The sequence below is a fragment of the Hevea brasiliensis genome, chromosome 10 (genome assembly GCF_030052815.1).
Source record: "Hevea brasiliensis isolate MT/VB/25A 57/8 chromosome 10, ASM3005281v1, whole genome shotgun sequence".
Classification (NCBI taxonomy): Eukaryota; Viridiplantae; Streptophyta; class Magnoliopsida; order Malpighiales; family Euphorbiaceae; genus Hevea; species Hevea brasiliensis.
The window spans coordinates 82,842,783-82,861,619 of record NC_079502.1 but is presented as its reverse complement, the minus strand read 5'-3'; the positions used below and the strand labels follow the sequence as shown (position 1 = coordinate 82,861,619).

Below are 18,837 nucleotides of genomic sequence, written 5' to 3'. Positions count from 1 at the left end.
CAGAATTTTGGTATGCTTTCTTAATGAAAGTTGGCACATTTTGTGCCTAGTTTCACCTTCAATTGGTCTCATACCAATTGAAGTTACACATTTAAAGTTATAGGCTAAAATGCATACTGCCCTTAATTACCTTGCTTAAACATACATCAATGACACATTTACCTTACTATATGTCCATTTCCCTTACCAATTTTGTTTTGGTACATTACCAAAACCATATACCACCTTACCTTAAAGTCATTTTGGCAGATTACAAACATCCTTAACACACCAAATAAAACTCTAATTTACAAAGTCCAATTACAACCACATATACACATAAACACTACTCATTATCACATATACTTTACACCCCTAATTTATATACATATCCATCAATCCTCAATGTTATAATTCTGCCAATATCTTCATGAATTCATGCATTCATCAAAGAGTCCCAAGGCTGCCGAATTGTTCCACAATGCTAAAGTGTCCTACAATTCATTAATTTCCATTCTAAGTGCACAATCACCATATACATGTGGAATAATTTACTAGGACATTAAATCACCCTAATCAACATAATTTCTCATCAAATATATGCATGAATATTTCATTACACATACAACTCCATGGCTGTCCAAAAATGGATATATCAAGAACTCTTCAAACTTGAAAATTTTCTTCACAATTCAAACACCCATAACATGTATACAAACTTTATCAAAGAAATATTCAAAAATACAAACTTACCTTTGGTTGGGACTTGTTAAACCTTGACTAAACTTCTTGATTTTAGTATCAAAGTCTTCCTTGTGATGTGGGGATAAAACTTAATGAAGAAACTTAGGTGATTAGAAGTGAAATGAGGGAATGGATCAAGCTCATGCAAAATGGCTATGGAGTTTTCCCTAGCTTTCCATTTCGGCAAGGTTGAGAAAATGAAGGAGATGATGCTTGAGTGGGAGTAATCTGCCCACTTATGCTTATTTTTAATCCATATTAAAATCCTTAGTGGTCCACTTACTTAATTTAAATCATATAATATGTTTAACTTCTTTTTATTCCACATTAAACCCTTAATTCTTGCTATTTACATTAGGTACCACCAAATTAATTTTTCATTATATTTTTCAAGTGTAATATTATTTATTTTTAATGGACATTTAGGTCAAAAGACAATTCGGGATGTCAAATGACCATAATGCCCCTGTTCGGGTTACATTCCCGATTTTTCAGTAACACCGGGTTTTGTCTGTTTTTCGATTTCTCACTTTTCTTTGTACTAATTATTTAATTTTTCTTTGATATTTCTAATGATATTTATACTTCCATAAGGGTCTATTTAAGTCCTAAAAATATTTTTCAGGGTTCCCCGCAGTTCAGGGCCAGTCAACGGTCCATGCCGTGACTTCCCGGTGAGGTCACCCATCGCTGGGGTTCTCGGCTCGCTTAACTTGGTTACATTTCTTTGCTATTATTTTTCCTTTGTTTTTCTTGTATTTTATTTTCTTGTATTTCATTATTTTATGTCTCCTCACTCATAACGAAGTGTAGTTCTAGGCATCCTAGCTGTCCGGACAACATTGGTCACCGGAACAGTAGAACGCACTACCGAACTTAGGGGTGTTATATTTGAATAGTTGATAATAAATTTTAATCAGATTTGTAACGAATTCAGATTCAGATATGATGATTTTTGTTGATACTTGTATACTCTATCCGTTGCCATCATAATGGTTAGCATTGAATCCTTTTTTAGGGACATTGAGAATAGAAATAGTGTGCATTTTAGTTTTTTTTTTTTTTTTTTTTACTGAATAATGGTAATAGGCTTTGAAATGTATAAAATGATTTATTTATTGATGAGATGATTATTGAGAGTTCAAACTCATATGAAAATAAATTTACTAACCGTTAGATTAAATTTTTGTATTTAGATTTATATACTCTATAAATCTATATATAATTTTTAATTAATTTTACACATATTTCAATATAAATATCTCATTTAATTAATATTAAACTCATTTTCATTTGAGTTAAAATTTATATTAGATATTTAGATGTACTTGAAACTATATATTAAGAATTAAATTATTTATTTTTAAAAATTGAATAATTAAATGTTAATTGCAACATAATTTATAGATTAAAAAGTAATAACATAATTTATAAATTAAAAAGTAATTTATCCCTTAACCTATATGGTATATTCAAAATGACAAATCTTTTTCTATCTTTAATCTTAAAAAAATATATAATAATAAATAGTAAAATGCATTAGCAAAAGCTTCCTCCGAAGTTATTATTTGTAATAATAAATTAATAGCCCCAAAAATTTCGAATAAAAAAAAGAAATAAATGAAAACGAAAGAAATAAAATGAAGGCCATAATAAAAGGAAAATAAAATTAAAAAAGAAAAAACCAAACTACAAATTAATCCTGATCGTCAGATCACTTTTGCAATTAGTCAAAAAAAGCCAACGAATAAAACCAGTCAACGGCTGTGATCTTCTGATGAATTTGAATAGAACAAGGAAGCATTGCATTTTCGTGATGTACAATACAGAACGCGAACAGGAAGCCACATAGACCGGAAAACAGAAAATATCATTCCCGTCCTCTCCTCCTTCTCGGCTATGGCGTTCTCTGCAACCGTTACTACACCGCACTCTGCTTCTTTTTTTCGCCTTCGGTTGCCCAGCAACTCCAACACACTAGTTTCGCCTCAAAATTCTCTCTCTTTTCCATTTTCAAGATCAAATTTCAGCTGTAGATCACCTCTCTTTGTTCGATCAACATCGTCTGCAGGTACTTCTCTCTCTTCCTCCTCCTTATTCTTCTTTTTCGTTGATTTGATATGTATTTGATTATGTGTATATGTTGGGTATTAAGAATTTGATTTGGCTTGTGATTAAAATTTTTGTGTGTGTGTGTTTATGTACAATTTTAGCTGTTCCGGCGACTGAGGGGATTGCGCCGGCGATTTCACTTACGGATAATGCATTGAAGCACTTGAATAAGATGAGGAAAGAGCGGGATGAAGATTTGTGCTTGAGAATCGGGGTTAAACAGGGTGGATGCTCGGGTATGTCTTACACTATGGAGTTTGAGAATAGAGCAAATGCGAGACCTGATGACTCTATCATCGAGTACAATGGTTTTGTGATTGGTGAGCTTTAGAAATTCAATAACTTTTTTTTCTTTGGTTGAAAAATATTGCTATTGGTGCGTTCTTCAACTGTTATGCGTAGGACTAGGCGAGAGAATTGGATAGACGGGGAGAAATGAAGGCGGAGGAGAGGAAAAGATTCCTGGTTTGGGCTTAGATAGATCAGGACCCAATTGTGATCTAAATTGGCGTGAATTTTTATTGAACTTCCTGACATTGTTACTTACACAGGCAGTTAGTTATTTGGAATAAATTGTTATGAAATGAACTTTCCAATAATCACTGGTTGTGCTTTTATTTTCCAACTAATGTTAACAAGGAAATGTTTGTTTTTCATCAGGTTACATGGTTTTAGCTCTTGTTTTGCATTTGCAAGTGCCAAATGCCTATACCATTTTTACACTTTTGACCTTTCCTATTCCTATTTCAATGCTTGAAAGTTTTGAAATTGCATTGTAGTTAGCAAGACTTGATTGGTGGTTACTTGTTGAAATTTTTACCTTTAACTCCTGTCTATCTGACTATCTAAGTTCAATGACAGTTTGGTGTTCAAAAAATTGCTTATAAGTGATATTAGTAGTCTTGTCTTAATCAGCAAGTTTGATGCCTGAATTATCAGCATCCAAAACCTTAGTTTCATCCAGCTATGTGAATTTCCAAGCTATTGGTTTGTTCCTGTTTTCAGTTCACTATTTATTTCCTTTTTCATGAATATTACAAGTAGTAACGACCATAAGACATGGTTTTTCTAGGTTAAAATTGAAGCTCATGTCAAAGAAAGGATTGAGTGTTTGAGATATTGATGTCAAAATCTTCAACAAATATGATAACTCCGGACTCTGTGATAAAATCTAGTAGCTATGTTGGAATCTACATCTGTTTTGTCTTTTCCATACAGATGATGTGCTTAGACAGTGACTGTATGGTGCCATCTGCTACCTAGGAATTAAAATAATCCCTATCCATGAAAAACAATGAAATGCTGCTGAATCCTCTGGAGAAGATAATTTAATTTTCATGGTATTGATTGAATTAAATTGGTTTCAAGTGAAATTTGATGCAGTTGTAGAGTAGGGTACTAAAGCTTATACTAATTTAGGTTTAAGCTCAGCACCAAAAGTCAGGAATTTATGGTCTTTTAAGAGCATGTTGGAGAAAACCAGTTTAGGAAACTTGTTATACCATGTTGTGGAATCTAAATGACTAAGAAAGAGGGCTCAAATAAGTATTGTAAGTTAGAAAGCTGAATAAACAGTTGTGGAGTTTGTAGCAATTGATAGAACTGAGAAGAACTATAAAGCAACTAGTAACTAGCAGATGGTAGGAGAAAAAGTGAGAAGTTTGGGAGTTTTCTAGTAATCACTTACTAGGATCTCCAGAATCACATTTGAGATTGAATGCATATTACATCCATTTTATACTTAATTGTGTCTCTCCAAGCAGTAAAGGCTTTTTGTCCTGTCATCTTTCATTTGAAAGAGAATTTCGAGTCCTAATTATTAGTGTAAGTGAAGATTTGGCAAGCTGCTGCCAGCAATTGCCTTTAAGGTACTGTCGTACTGACTGGGCAGCTTACAAAATTAAAAGTGCTAACATATTCAAGAGTGAAGTAGGGCTGTAAATGAGCTGAGTTGCTTGAGACTTGGCTCAATAAAACAAGCCAAGCTTGAGCTCCATTTGTTTATGACATAAATGAGTTTGAGACAATTTGAGCTCAAGCTTGGCTCGTTTATAATATAAACAAGCTTTTGTTGAGTTCGAGCTTGGTATTTATAAAACGAGCCAAGCTTGAGCTATAATATTAAAGCTCGAGTTGAGCTACAACCTGAAAAAATATAGCGAACCGAGCTGAAGCTATTCATAGCTCGGCTTGGCTTATTTACACCCCTAGAGTGAAGCGCTATGAAGGATGAGCTGTCATACACATTGTTACCTATGAAATTTAACTAATTGGGATCCCAAATGTTCAGTGCATCAATTTCATGTCAAAGCAAAATTTTCTTGTCTTGTGGCACTTCTATCAGATTTCCACCCTGTAAAGCCTTAAGTTGATAATGTAAATGTGGCTTTCCAGAGATATATAGGGACTCAACTATGAGAGGTTCTCATAGAAGATGTTTGTATAATTATGAAAACAAGTGTGTTGGAAAATATTTAATTTAAGCTTGCTTTCTTGGAGGAACTTTAAACATAAAATGCAGGTATGGCATCAGATGTCTGAACTTGCTTATTCTGCCTGTCTAGCTCCTCTCGTGCATGTGAGAAGCTATGAAAATTTGGGCTTTTACGTGTGGGGAAGTTAGGGGGAAAGAGGAAAATGCACCAAGAAAGATAAGTTGGAGATTCTTTAGGAAAGCTAGGAAGAAAAAAAATGGAAATAGGACAAGCAACACAACAAAAATGACATGAATTCAACATTTTCTAATAAAATAGGAAGTGAAACACTGGGGACTTCACAAACAAAAATAAATAAATAAATAAAATAAAATGAGCTCATTCACATTAAACTTGGGAGTATGTTATGTTCATGAATCAGGGATCGAGTCACGGGACAATGAACTACGAAGTCTTCTCCAAAATTTGTAGCCTTCCCTTTGTTGCGATTTCTCCCTCTTGATGGACCTATGATGACAGAAAAGAAAAACAGGACTCGTCGGAGAGAGCCCAAGACCTCAAGACTCGTTAAGAGAGAGTCTTAAACCTCACATAATAATTGAGATAAATTTTTTGCTTCCTTTATTTCATAGTACTTAGCCTGTTATATAGGCTTTACATGGCATAAAGAAATTCCATAAATAAGTTTCTGTTAAATAGGAAATAAAATCATCCTAATATAAAGGAAATTACTAATATCAAGGAAATTAGTTACTAAAGCTAATCCCCTAATTTATGCATAGAAAAATAACAATTGAAATAAAGATACTGGATCCCAAGAATTCTGCTGCAATCAAATTTCCTTGGTGCTGCTGGTTCCATGTCCACGTCTGCAGTAGTGCTGTCCCACAAAGTCGTCCACAACATCACTACCCCCTTAGAAGGGAGCTTGTCCTCAAGCTCGAAGTTTGGATAAGCATGGCGGAATTGGTCAAGGTCTTTCCAAGTTGCTTCTGAAGTTGGTAAATGTGCCCATTGCACTAGTATCTCCCAAGTGCCTCTGTTCAATTTGGTGCGAAGGACAGAAGCTGGAGTGGGTACCACCCGGCCTTCGACAACAGGAGGAAGGAGCAGAACCTGAACTCGAGGGTCACCTTTAAATGGGTTGAGGAGAGAAACATGGAAGACATCATGAATCCGGCTTGAAGGAGGAAGCTCTAACTGATATGCAACTTCACCGATGCATCATAAAATCTTGTAGGGACCATAAAACTTGGGTGAGAGCTTATGATAAGGGGTGTTGGTAAGGAAAAGATGTCTATAAGGAAGAAGACGTAACCAAACCAAATCACCAGCTGCTAACTGAACATCACGATGACCCTTATCATAATATGTTTTCATGTATTGTTGAGCCTGCTGAAGACGTTGACTAATGTCTGCAAGAACAGAATATCGATCTAATAGGGCTTTGTCCACTGCATCTACGCGAGAAGAGCCCGAATCATAAGTCAACAATTTTGGTGGTTCTCGCCCATGCACCACTTGGATAGGAGTAGCGTGCAAAGCTGAATGAAAGGTAGTGTTATAACAGTATTCGGCCCAAGGAAGCCAATCCACCCAACTGGTTGGTTTTTCACCCACAAAACACCGGAGATACATTTCTATAGTGCGATTAACAACCTCTGTTTGCCCATCCGTTTGAGGATGATAGGCAGAAGAGAAATTCAGCTTGGTTCCACTCAATCGAAATAATTCGCGCCAAAAATTACTAGTAAACATAGCATCACGGTCGCTAACAATGGACTTGGGTAATCCATGTAAGCGAAAAACATATGAAAAGAAAGCATGGGATATGGTTACAGAATTATAGGGATGCGAAAGTGGTATGAAATGGGCAAATTTAGAAAAGCGATCAACTACAATGAACAAAACAGACTTGCCTTTCGCCTTGGGTAAACCCTCCACAAAATCCATCTATATATCTGACCATATTTGATATGGAAGGGCTAAGGGTTGTAACGACCCAGCTGGATGCAAATTGGATGACTTCTGTTGTTGACAAATTGTGCAAGATTCAACAAAGTCTCGGATAGCAGATTTCATGCCACGCCAATAAAATTCACTGCGAATGCGATGCAGCGTTTTCTGGATGCCTTCATGGGTACTATTATGTATTTCTGCAATGATAGTAGGAATTAGTGGAGAAGTTGATGGAAGGAAAACCCGCTGATTGTAATGAATGAGACCATTGGATACCGACCATTCTGAACCGAGCTCGCCATCTTTTACTTGGCGCCGTAACTGACTAAGAGAGTCGGTGGTGTTAATCTCAGCTCGAATAGCTTCCAACAATGACATTATTGGTTGCGAAATAGCCATTAAAGTCCATTGTTCTTCATCTCGCCGAGATAGTGCATCAGCCACGATATTTTGTTGCCCAACTTTATACTCGACTCGAAAATCAAAACCAAGTAATTTGCTGAGCCAGTGATGCTGTGGCGAGGTAGTAAGCCGTTGCTCAAGCAAATATTTCAAACTATAATGATCAGTTCGGATAAGAAATTGCCTTCCCCACAAATAAGGGTGCCAATGAACCACCGCTTTGGCCAAACCAATTAATTCTGGCTCATATGCAGCCAGTTTATAGTGTCGGTCAGCCAATTTGCGACTGAAAAAAGCAATGGGGTGGCTGCTCTGTTGAAGAACTGCACTAATTCCTACCCCCGAGGCATCACATTCGACTATAAACTCATCATCAAAATTAGGGAGTTAAAGAACAGGGGCTTGTGACAATGCAGTTTTAAGTGCATCAAAGGAAGTGGCAGCCTCAGCAGTCCAGTGAAAGCTATTCTTTTTTAACAAACTCGTCAATGGGTTAGCGGGCTGTCCATAATTACAAATAAATTTTCGATAATATCCTGCTAGCCCAAGAAACCCTCGCAGTGCCTTAATAGAAGTAGGTGTTGGCCAGTCCAGAATGGCTAAAATCTTGGAAGTGTCAACTGCAACACAAGCGGCACTAATGACATGACCAAGATAGGCCACTTGCTTTTCACCAAAGGAACATTTGGATCTTTTAAGGAATAATTGGTGAGAGCGAAGTAACTGAAACGCTATACGGACATGTTGCAAATGGTCTTCCCACGTTTTGCTGTAAATCAAAATATCATCAAAGAAAACCAGAGCGAACTTGCGTAAGTAAGGTTGAAATACCTCATTCATTAATGCCTAGAAGGTGGATGGAGCATTGGTGAGGCCGAACGGCATAACCAGAAATTCGAAGTGCCCATGATGAGTGCGAAAGGCTATTTTCTCTACATCTTCAGCCGCCATACGGACCTGGAAATATCCTGATTTCAAATCTAATTTTGTGAAGTACCGAGCACCATGGAGTTCATCCAATAACTCATCCACTACTGGAATCGGAAACTTATCTTTAATTGTTTTAGTATTAAGCTCCCGGTAGTTGACACAGAAACGCCATGTGCCCTCCCATTTTTTAACAAGCAAAACTGGTGATGAGTAAGGGGAATAACTAGGGCGGATGATTCCTTGGCTAAGCGTTTCCCCACACTGCTTCTCAATTTCCTCTTTCTGAAAATGAGGATATCTGTAAGGCCGGACTACCACAGGTGCTGAACCTGGAAATAAGAATATACGGTGGTCACATGAACGAATAGGAGGCAGCCCCTTGGGTTCTTGAAACAAATCAGCAAATTGTTCAAGAATTCCCTCCAATCCTTCTACTTGCTGTTCATTCAAAAGTTGTAGTCTTGGTTTATGTCCAGGTTGGAGCCCCTGCAAGGTGACCTGTCTATTTCCCAATTTGAAACACATAGTGAGAGTTGAAAATTTCCACCAAATAGGGCCCAATGTCATCAGCCATCGTACACCTAAAACCACATCAAATCCATCTAGTGGGATAACATATAATTCGACAGGGAAGTGTTCACCTGACACTTGAATAGTCTCCTTGCACGTGCCCATACTAGGAATCTTTTCTCGATTTGCCACTGCCACTTGTAAAGCACTTTGAGAATCTAGGGTTGCTCCCAATTTTTGTGCTGCAATTTTGCTGATGAAGTTATGGGTGCTACCTGAATAGATTAATACTGTGACTAAACAACCTCTGATGTTGGCTATTAATTGCATAGTCTGAGAATCTTGGAGGCCGGTGATGACATGCAGGGAGATGGCTAGTTCTGCAACTGCGATATTCTCACTTTCCTCTGTCTCGGTTATAGCTCCCTCTTCCAATTCAAGTCAAAACAACTTTTTGCATTGATGGCCGAATGTGTATGGCTCATCACAATTATAACAAAGTCCCTTTGCCCTCCGATCAGCCATTTCGGTTCTGGATAACCTTTTGATGAAGGGTGTGGTTACACTTTCCCCCCTAGAAACTGGTGCATTATTCCCTCCTGAACCTATTGGTTTTGTTACAGATTGAGTAGGTGCAGTAATTTTGGAATTATTCCAGAAGTTGCGCCGGCTGTTGTTCACACTTGGTAGTTGCTGCTTCTTCTCAAAGGCCCTCGCCAAGTTCATTGCAGTCCCCAAATTGGGCGGATTTTGCATCTCCACATCCAAATGAATCGCCTCAGATAATCCTGCAGTAAAAAAATTGACCTATTGATCTGTACGAATTGAATGAGCACGAGCTAGCAAGCTCTGAAACCATTTCTGGTATTCCTCCATTGTCCCTGTTTGCTTCAAGTTGATCAGTTCCCCAAGAGGATCACCTCTCAGTAATGGCCCGAACCTTAGATTGCAGTATTCTTTAAAAGAATGCCAAACTAGGTCTGCTTCCTCCTGTTCCAACTTGTAAAACCATAATTGCGCCTCCCCAGTCATATGAAAAGCTGCGAGACTGACCTTCTCTGTTTCTGGCAACTTCTGATTAAGAAAAAATTGCTCACAACAATGGAGCCAGATGAGAGGATCATAAGAACCATCATATGTTGGAAATTCTAGCTTGGCATACCTCGGTACCATGCCTCCAGTCTGTCGCAGCTCTAGTCTTTCTTCTAGCCCTGTAGCAGTATTCAGACGTGAAGAGCTGCCACTGATTCCAGTGTCCGTTCCCCTTCAATTGGTCCCGCCCATGACAGATATGAATTCTCTCAGTTGCCGAGTTAGATCTTGAACCTGTGCCTCCACCTGGGCAACTCTCGCTGTATTCTGTTCTGACATCTCACGGATAAGAGTTCGCAGTTCATTGGAATCCCCCATGTTAAGTTCTGATACCAATTTGTTATGTTCACGAATTAGGGATCGAGTCACGGGACGATGAACTACAAAGTCTTCTCCAAAACTTGTAGCCTTCCCTTTGTTTCGATTTCTCCCTCTTGATGGACCTATGATGACAGAAAAGAAAAACATGACTCGTCGGAGAGAGCCCAAGACCTCAAGACTCATTAAGAGAGAGTCTCAAACCTCACAGAACAATTGAGATAAATTTTTTGCTTCCTTTATTTCATAATACTCAGCCTGTTATATAGGCTTTACACGGCATAAAGAAATTCCATAAATAAGTTTTTGTTAAATAGGAAATAAAATCATCCTAATATAAAGGAAATCACTAATATCAAGGAAATTAGTTACTAAAGCTAATCCCCTAATTTATGCATAGAAAAATAACAATTGAAATAAAGATACTGGATCCCAAGAATTCAGCTGCAATCAAATTTCCTTGGTGCTGCTGGTTCCATGTCCACGTCTGCAGTAGTGCTGTCCCACAAAGGCGTCCACAACAGAGTAGCATCTAAAACTGCTGAAATGTTTTTAACTTAGTTTGGCTTTGCACAAGGAAGACCTTTGGAATGCTGATGTGATGACATGAAGCATCCATGGATTAAGACACTCAAAACAACCTATAAATACTCCTTAGAGGAAAAAAAAAAAAAAAAAAGCCATGGTCTCAAAATTGAAGTATCTCATGGCACTTTTACTTGTTTATGCTATCTCAATGAATTTGGCAGGTTTTTATGATTGTTAGCAGGTGATGCTTTGAATTCCTCAATGTTTTGACTTTGGCAATTATAGATTCTTCTTTTGTGTATTTGACCTTATTATTGTTATATTTAAAATTGGATGTGTAGTTATATGCTTATCAAGTACAAACAGTTTGAGCCTTTTGTTAATTTCACTAGCAGCTGTGTACATTAATGTTGTAATATACCATTGTTAAAATCATAATTGACCCTTTATTCTGGTTTATGGAAGTCAATATGTTCAGCTTCCTGCTCCATGTACTGAATTAACTTGGATGTCACCATATAAAAGTTCATGTGTAATTTGACAGTCAAAGAAACTTGTGAAATCCCATCAGAATGACTGTACAACTTTAAGATTATGCTTGTTAATTTTCATCTCTGCAGTGTGTTTACTAATTTACTTCTCTTTGTTTTTGCAGTTTGTGATCCAAAGAGTCTGCTTTTCCTATTTGGTATGCAATTGGATTATAGTAATGCTCTAATTGGTGGAGGTTTCTCTTTTAAGAACCCAAATGCTACACAAACGTGTGGTTGTGGTAAATCCTTTGCAGCAGAGATGTGAAGTCATGTATACAGAACTATTCACAAAGGATAGAGTATGATTTTAAACAGTAAACTTTGTACTTTTGTATCAACATTCTGGTTGAAGATTTCTCACCTAGTGCACAGAAAGCATAATGCATAGTTCTCAACTCCTTTTAGCTAGATTTTAAACTTATCTGGAGTTTGCATATTTCCATCGATTGCTGCAACTTATTAAACTATGATATATTTGTGTATCTCAAATAATTGTGAACAAAGTTGAAGATGGTAGTTGTAATCGTTTGTGATGAACTCTCGATGAATCTCGCCATTGCAATTTCTTTTGACGTTATTTGTGACTCATTTCCTGACAACTATTAGCTTTGGGTAATCCATATGCTGAACGTAAGTTTTGATGTCCAATCATCCTCTATATTTATATAATATGGGATGTAGGAAAACTTGCTAGATTGATCTAGTGCAAATGCATTTGGTAATATAAGGGTAGATGTCTCGAAGTAGTGGCTTCGTCTCCTTGGAAAATTGATCTTCGTTTACTGGTGTAAAGGATTGTCTAGTACCCCTTCCCTGTTACCAGATTTCTTTTTCGTTTTCTTCTCATACCATCTTCCTTCCTTTTTCTTATCTCTTCATCCTCTAAATTAGTTCCCTCCCTCAATACCAAATACTTCCTTTTCTAAACCCTTATTTACTCCATCTGTCCTTGTTATCTGTCTTCATCAATATGTCTGAACTAGATGCAACAGTTTCAGATCTTATTAATAAAGCACAACAACTAAAGTGTATGGATTCACTTCTTGAGTTGGAGCCGGATGACACTAGGGGACAACAACTTCAAAAGAACCTTTTGGTGGGGAAGATCATCTCAACTAAAAATTTCAACACAACTGCGTTGAAAACGATTTTATCTACAGCCTGGTACACAAGGAAAGACTTCCAAGTAACCAACAAAGGGAACGACATTTTCCTTTTTCCTTTTGGTCATGAAGTGAATCTATCTTTTGTTCTTGCTAATAGACTATGGAATATACAAAATCAACACATTGTCATCACAGAATTGATGAACTTACCCTTGATATATCTCCCTTTTGGGTTCAGGTTTGGGTCTTCCACTCAACAAGCTCACAGCCACAAATGCACAAACAATTGGTGAATTCATTGGTGGTCATCTAGAAACAAACTTTACACAAAAGGGGCTTTTGGGCAACCCACGTGTCCTACGAGTCACGGTCCAAGTGCGGATAGACAACCACTCATCATAAGTTTTCATTCCAAAAAATGGGATAGAAATATCAACTGGATTCAATGTAAGTATGAGAGACTACTTGACATTTTCTTCAATTGCGGGATAATGGGTCACCTAAAGTGCAATTGTCCATCCCACATGATACAGGCTAATTGCTCCTTACCGATGAAAGCAGGTTTTGGCTCCTGCTTAAAGGCAACAACTCCAAACACTAACTCTTTTAAGAAGCATCCTCCTACCTTACTCACTAATATCCTAGGTAACACCCTCCCTCTTACTTTACCCCCAAAACAAATCACTCCCCCATTGAACCACCCTTTAGGTGTTGTGTCATCAATCTCTAATGTTGTAACTCTTCAGACAGAACATCTTAATCCGTTAGCAAAACAAACCACAGCCCTTTACAATATTAACTTCTAATAGCCCATATTGATCCCTCTTCTTTAATTGGAAAATTGCTTTGCTCTCCACCATTACCACATCCAATCGCTCCGCTACCTCGCCCAAACCCCATTCTCGACTAATCGATGCTACATTGCACTCAACCTCCCATAATTCCCATTGTCCAACATAACAAAACTGGTGCATGTTCAACCAATACCGCTTCCCCCTTACCCATAACCACCCTTGATTCATTGAATCCAAGCTCCTTACCAGTTTTTACCAATTCTAAAAACCTTGGAACAGACAATCAGAAATCATCAGCTACCTACCATCCTACTGTAACCTTGAGTTGTGAGCCAACATTGTAGAACCAAAAATTAGTCGGCCCTAAATCTTTGAAGATAGCTAAATATCTTTCTTCTTTCAGCAACACCTCGATTCTGAGGGCATTAAGCACATTACAGCAAAAACTTTTTTTCAAGAATCATTCCTATTTGATCCAACACTTTCAAACTGCAGTCTGTAATCTCTTGCAGATGACTTTTATGACCAACCCTTTCACAATTGCTGCACCATCACATACACAAGACCTGTTAACCAACATGGCAAACCCTATCTAGTTGGGCAAACAAACTTCAATGGGCTTGTCCATTCTTAAGCCCACTACAACCCCCCATAGATTGGACCCTCCTTTATCCCACCAAAACCCACCTTACCATAATGGATCGGAACATTCCTCTGAGAACACTAGTACTTGGAAAGAGAGAAAGAAATCTCTTATGGACTGATGTACTCCCCTTACCATTTCAGAAAAACAATTGGGCCCTAAGCAAATACTTTTGTGGGACCAGCTCATTCAAATTGTTAAGGATCTGTTCCCTCCATCCCAAAACAAACAAGTACCAGATGTTGAGACTAATGCCATCCCAAATAACCATCTGATTCCTTTAACTAGAAGTTGGAAACGTGCAGCTCACTCCAATGGTCAGGGACAGGGACAATCAGGAGTTGTGATTCAAGAAATCTCTAATATTTTAGATGCAGAAAGTGCTCAAGGAGTGGACACATTGGATTTAGGTGAGGAGAAAAGGAACAGAGATGAAAAAACTGAGGTTAATGCTTCTAAGAAACTGGGCACCATGGACGCTAGTAGTGAGAAGGTGGGGGAGGCCAGCCAGAAGTGGCCCCACCCTGATCAATGAACCTATTATCCTGGAATTGCCAGGGTGTGGGGAACCCCTTGATAGTCCATACACTCAAAGGACTTTGTGCTACCCATTCCCCTTCTTTTGTATTTCTAATGGAGAATGAGAACAGAAGTAGTTATGTTAGAAGAAACCTTAATAGATGCAATTTTTTCGACATGGTGATGGTTGATCCTTGGGCTCTGCAGGAGGGCTAGTTTTGGCTTGGCAGTTTAATTGTAATGTCTCCATTATTAAGATGGTAGGGTTCTTCATCCATGCTCAAATTGTGGATGTTAAAATTGGAATGAATTGGAATTTGATTCCAGTTTATATTACCTGTGTTATAGATGATATAAGTGACCAATTTGATTTTCTAATTAATTACTGCATTAATTTTCAAGATGTTGTTTTGGTGGGAGATTTCAACACTTTTTTGAGGACCTTTGAAAAATGAGGAGGCTCTCACCATGTAGAGCCAAAGACTTATTTGTTTTGACACTTTATCAATCATTTGAATCTCATCGATTTGGGTTACAAAGGTCCCACTTTCACTTGGAACAATGGAAGAAATGGTCCTTCCAACATACAAAAGAGGCTAGACAGGTGTCTTGGATCATACCATTGATTGTCTTTTTTTTTTTTAATACAGTAGTTTAACATTTGCAAAGCATAGGCTCAGATCACTGTCTACTTCTACCCCAACTAAAACCCAATTTCCGGAGAGTTAAGAAACTCTTTAGATTTGACAGTCATTGGCTTCATAATCAAGAGGTGGAATGAGGCATCCTCGAGGCTTGGGAATCAAGCAACACAGGTTTGAATTTATCTAGTATTTTTAATAAGTTAAAATTTTATAGATATGCTCTTATAGACTGGAGCAAGCTTAATTAACACAATTCCAAAAGGCGTATAGCTTAGTTGCAAGATCAGTTGGAATCAGTAAAAAGAAGCATGCGTGTTTAAGATGCAGATGAGTTGAGAAGACTTGAGAAAGATTTGGAAGTGGAAGTTAAGAATGAGGAATTATTCTGGGCTTAAAAAGCTAGGCAAACTTGGCTTCAGCTGGGAGACTGCAACATTGCTTATTTCCATGCCAAGTGTTTACAGAGAAGGAAAAGGAATACTATTGTGAGGATTAACAACAATCAAGGCATATGGAAAACATCCTTACAAAACATCCAAACCATTACAGTGGATTATTTTCGTTGCATTTATTCTTCTTAAGGACCATTGAATCTGGCCAATGTCACAAGGAATTTTCAAAGAAGAATTACTGATGAGATGAATAACCAACTTATCAAATCGATTTCTTTAGAAGAGATAAGGAGGGCCACTTTTGCTATAAATCCTTCCAAAGATTCAGAGGACGGTCACAGGTTCATTTTTTCAAAAATATTGGAATATCATTAGAAGAGACATATGCAATCCAACATTTCTTTGCAGATGGACGCATGCCTAAGGGAATCAACCACACAGTGATAACTTTGATTCCAAAGATCAAAGATGTCCATACCACGAAGGACCTTAGACGAATTAGGTTGTGTAATGTCATTTATAAAATCATATCTAAGGTCTTAACCTACAGATCACAGCCCATCATGAACCTGATCATAGGCCAAGAATAGAGTGCTTTCACTAAGGGGCGCTCATCTCAGACAACATCTTGATCAATCATCAAACAAGTGGTTGGAACTATGGTATGGCCCTCAAACTCAATGTTAGTAAGGCTTATGAATGTGTAGAGTGGCTCTTCCTTCAACACATGCTCTAGTGTTTTAAGTTTCATGACAGATGGATTGATTGGACTATGGAAAATGTGTGTATTGTCTCTTACTCCATACAAATAAATAGGCATAGATCGGGTTTCATTCGGCCATCAAGAGGACGTTGCCAAGGAGATCCTCTTTCTCCTTATTTATTTCTTTTCTGTGTGAAAGGATTATATCACAGTATTAAGATGTCTGCCTTATAGGATTTATCCATTTCTAGATATGGACCTTTAGTTACTCACTTGCTTTTTGTAGCTGACTCTATTATTTTCTCCAAAGCATCCATGTCTAAAGTCAGGAAGATAGAGTATATTCTCTCCTCATACTTGACAACTAATGGTTAATGTATTAACATGCATAAGTCTAGCCTCATCTTTAGCTCAAATACACTGAGGGAGATAAGGTGTCATATTGCTTCCTTTCTTTATATTGACAAAGTTGACAAACCAGATAAGTTTCTAGGTTTTCTGGCAGAGATTTCGAGGTCTAAGAACCAAGTGTTTTCCATTATTAGGGACCAAATCCATCAAAAAACCATAGGGTGGAAGGAACAATTGCTTTCAAAGGGAGGAAAGGAAGTTCTTATAAAAGTTGTAGCAACTGCTATTCCTTTCTGTGCTATGTTTTGTTTTAAGATGTCTTCTAATCTTTGTTAGTCCATTAATTCCATCATTTCCAACTTTTGGTAGGGGCAAAAGTAAGAGGAGAAGAAAACACATTGGGCTTCATAGGATATTCTTTGTGATCCAAAATCGAAGGGAGGGTTAGGTTTTAGGAATTTGGAGAGTTTTAATATGGCTCTCCTTGTTCAATAAGGTTGGAGAATTGTATCACAACCAAGCTCACTCTTATCAAGACTCCTTTAGGGAAAATATTTTCCTTTCACCTCCTTTTTTCAAGCTCAAGAAGGAAGTAGACTGTTATTGGGGTGGAAAAGTATCTTCTAGGGCAAAAATTTTTTGGAAAGAGATGTTAGATGGCAATTGGCTGATGGTAGGTCCATCCTTTGCAAAGAAGATAAATGGATTCCCAAGAGTTTTCCAACTACCCCTCAAATCAAAATGAATCATAATGTCAATATAGTTTGGGTTTCACAGTTCCAAGATCCAGTTTCTAACTCTTGGAATTTGAATGCTCTTAGGAACAGCTTTGAGGAAGAAGATATCAAGAATATTCTTTCTATCTCGATAGGGCTTTTTAGAGGAGAGGATCACTTGGTATGGTATTATCATAAGTCTAGAGTATACTCGATCAAATCTGGTTAATATATTGCTAGACATATCTTTTCCTCTCTCTAGAATAAAAATGTGGCAGATCTTGGACAATCCTCCTCCTGTGGATTGGAAGTAATATGGAAACACATCTGGAAGATTACTATCCATAATAAACTTTAATTATTCCTTTGGCTTATGCTTAGGGAGAAGCTACCTTCTAGTGATGCAATTCATTAGCGTGTTCAACATGTCTCCCGTATTGCATTGTACTATGGAGAAAGAGAATCAATTAAGCACATCTTTTTTGACTACCCAAAAGCTGCAACAGTTTGGTTCCTATCTCCTTTTGGACTTCGATCTTCCTTATTAAATGGCACGTCTATGCTTGACTATTGGGAAGCCCTTACTGATCCACCATTGACTCATGATTCAACTAAGGACCTCATCCAACTTGCGGTTTTCTTATGTTGGAGCATATGGAAATCCAGGAATGCTTTGTTATTTAATGACCAACAACAGCAAGTGTAGTCTATTATTAGTATTGCATTATCCTACCAACAGGCTTTCAATGAAACCCAATTAGTAAAAGGAATTTCGACTGATAACTCCCCAATTCAGGTTGTGTCATGGTCACCACCTCCAGCAAATATCTTAAAAGCTAATTTTGACGCAACCGTGGATGTAAAGCGAGGCTGAAGATCAACTGCAGCAGTCTTCCATGACAACTTTGGTTCTATTAGAGATTGGAACTTTAGTTCCCACTCTCACATTGTGGACCCATTGGTTTTAAAAAGCATAGTTTGTAGGGATGCCATTCAATTGGTAGTGGCTAGAGGATACAAAAGGGTTCAATTTGAAGGGGACTATTTAACTTTAATTCAGGCCTTGCATGACTCTCACCCTCCTTTGGATATTTCAACAATTGTGCAAGATATTTGGCTCCCTAGTGTCCAATTAGATTTAGTTACTTTCCATTTTGTGCAACGTTCCTGTAACAGAGCAGCACACATGTTGGCGCAAAAAGCTCTTCATGATGCTTCTTTTGTACTAAATTTGATGTATCAATCTCAGTTTGTATTGGGCAATCTGCCTGGTGAATTCCTTTTAATGAAATCAATATATTTTGACAACACAAAAAAAATATCCATATGTTGCAATTTTTGACACACACTCTCTCTCTTGCAATGCAGTGATTTACATGAATTTTTATTTTGTGCATGGAAATCTTTATAGGTAAAAGGTTCAATCT

General features: G+C 37.6%; 1 protein-coding gene across 1 annotated transcript; it reads left to right on the top strand.

Moving 5' to 3' along the window:
* The first annotated feature begins 2,531 nt into the window (after positions 1 to 2,531).
* On the top strand, positions 2,532 to 12,079 carry LOC110662458 (iron-sulfur assembly protein IscA, chloroplastic). Its single transcript, XM_021821426.2, has 3 exons — positions 2,532 to 2,794; positions 2,937 to 3,155; positions 11,665 to 12,079. The coding sequence occupies exons 1-3, from the start codon at positions 2,623 to 2,625 to the stop codon at positions 11,805 to 11,807; spliced, it is 534 nt and encodes a 177-aa protein (XP_021677118.1). The 5' UTR covers positions 2,532 to 2,622; the 3' UTR covers positions 11,808 to 12,079.
* The last annotated feature ends 6,758 nt before the right edge of the window (positions 12,080 to 18,837 follow it).

Coding starts and splice junctions, on each gene's coding strand:
- LOC110662458 (XM_021821426.2), top strand. CDS start 2,623: ATGGCGTTCTCTGCAACCGTTACTACACCGCACTCTGCTTCTTTTTTT. Junction 2,795..2,936: donor TCGATCAACATCGTCTGCAG/GTACTTCTCTCT, acceptor GTACAATTTTAG/CTGTTCCGGCGACTGAGGGG. Junction 3,156..11,664: donor GTACAATGGTTTTGTGATTG/GTGAGCTTTAGA, acceptor TTGTTTTTGCAG/TTTGTGATCCAAAGAGTCTG.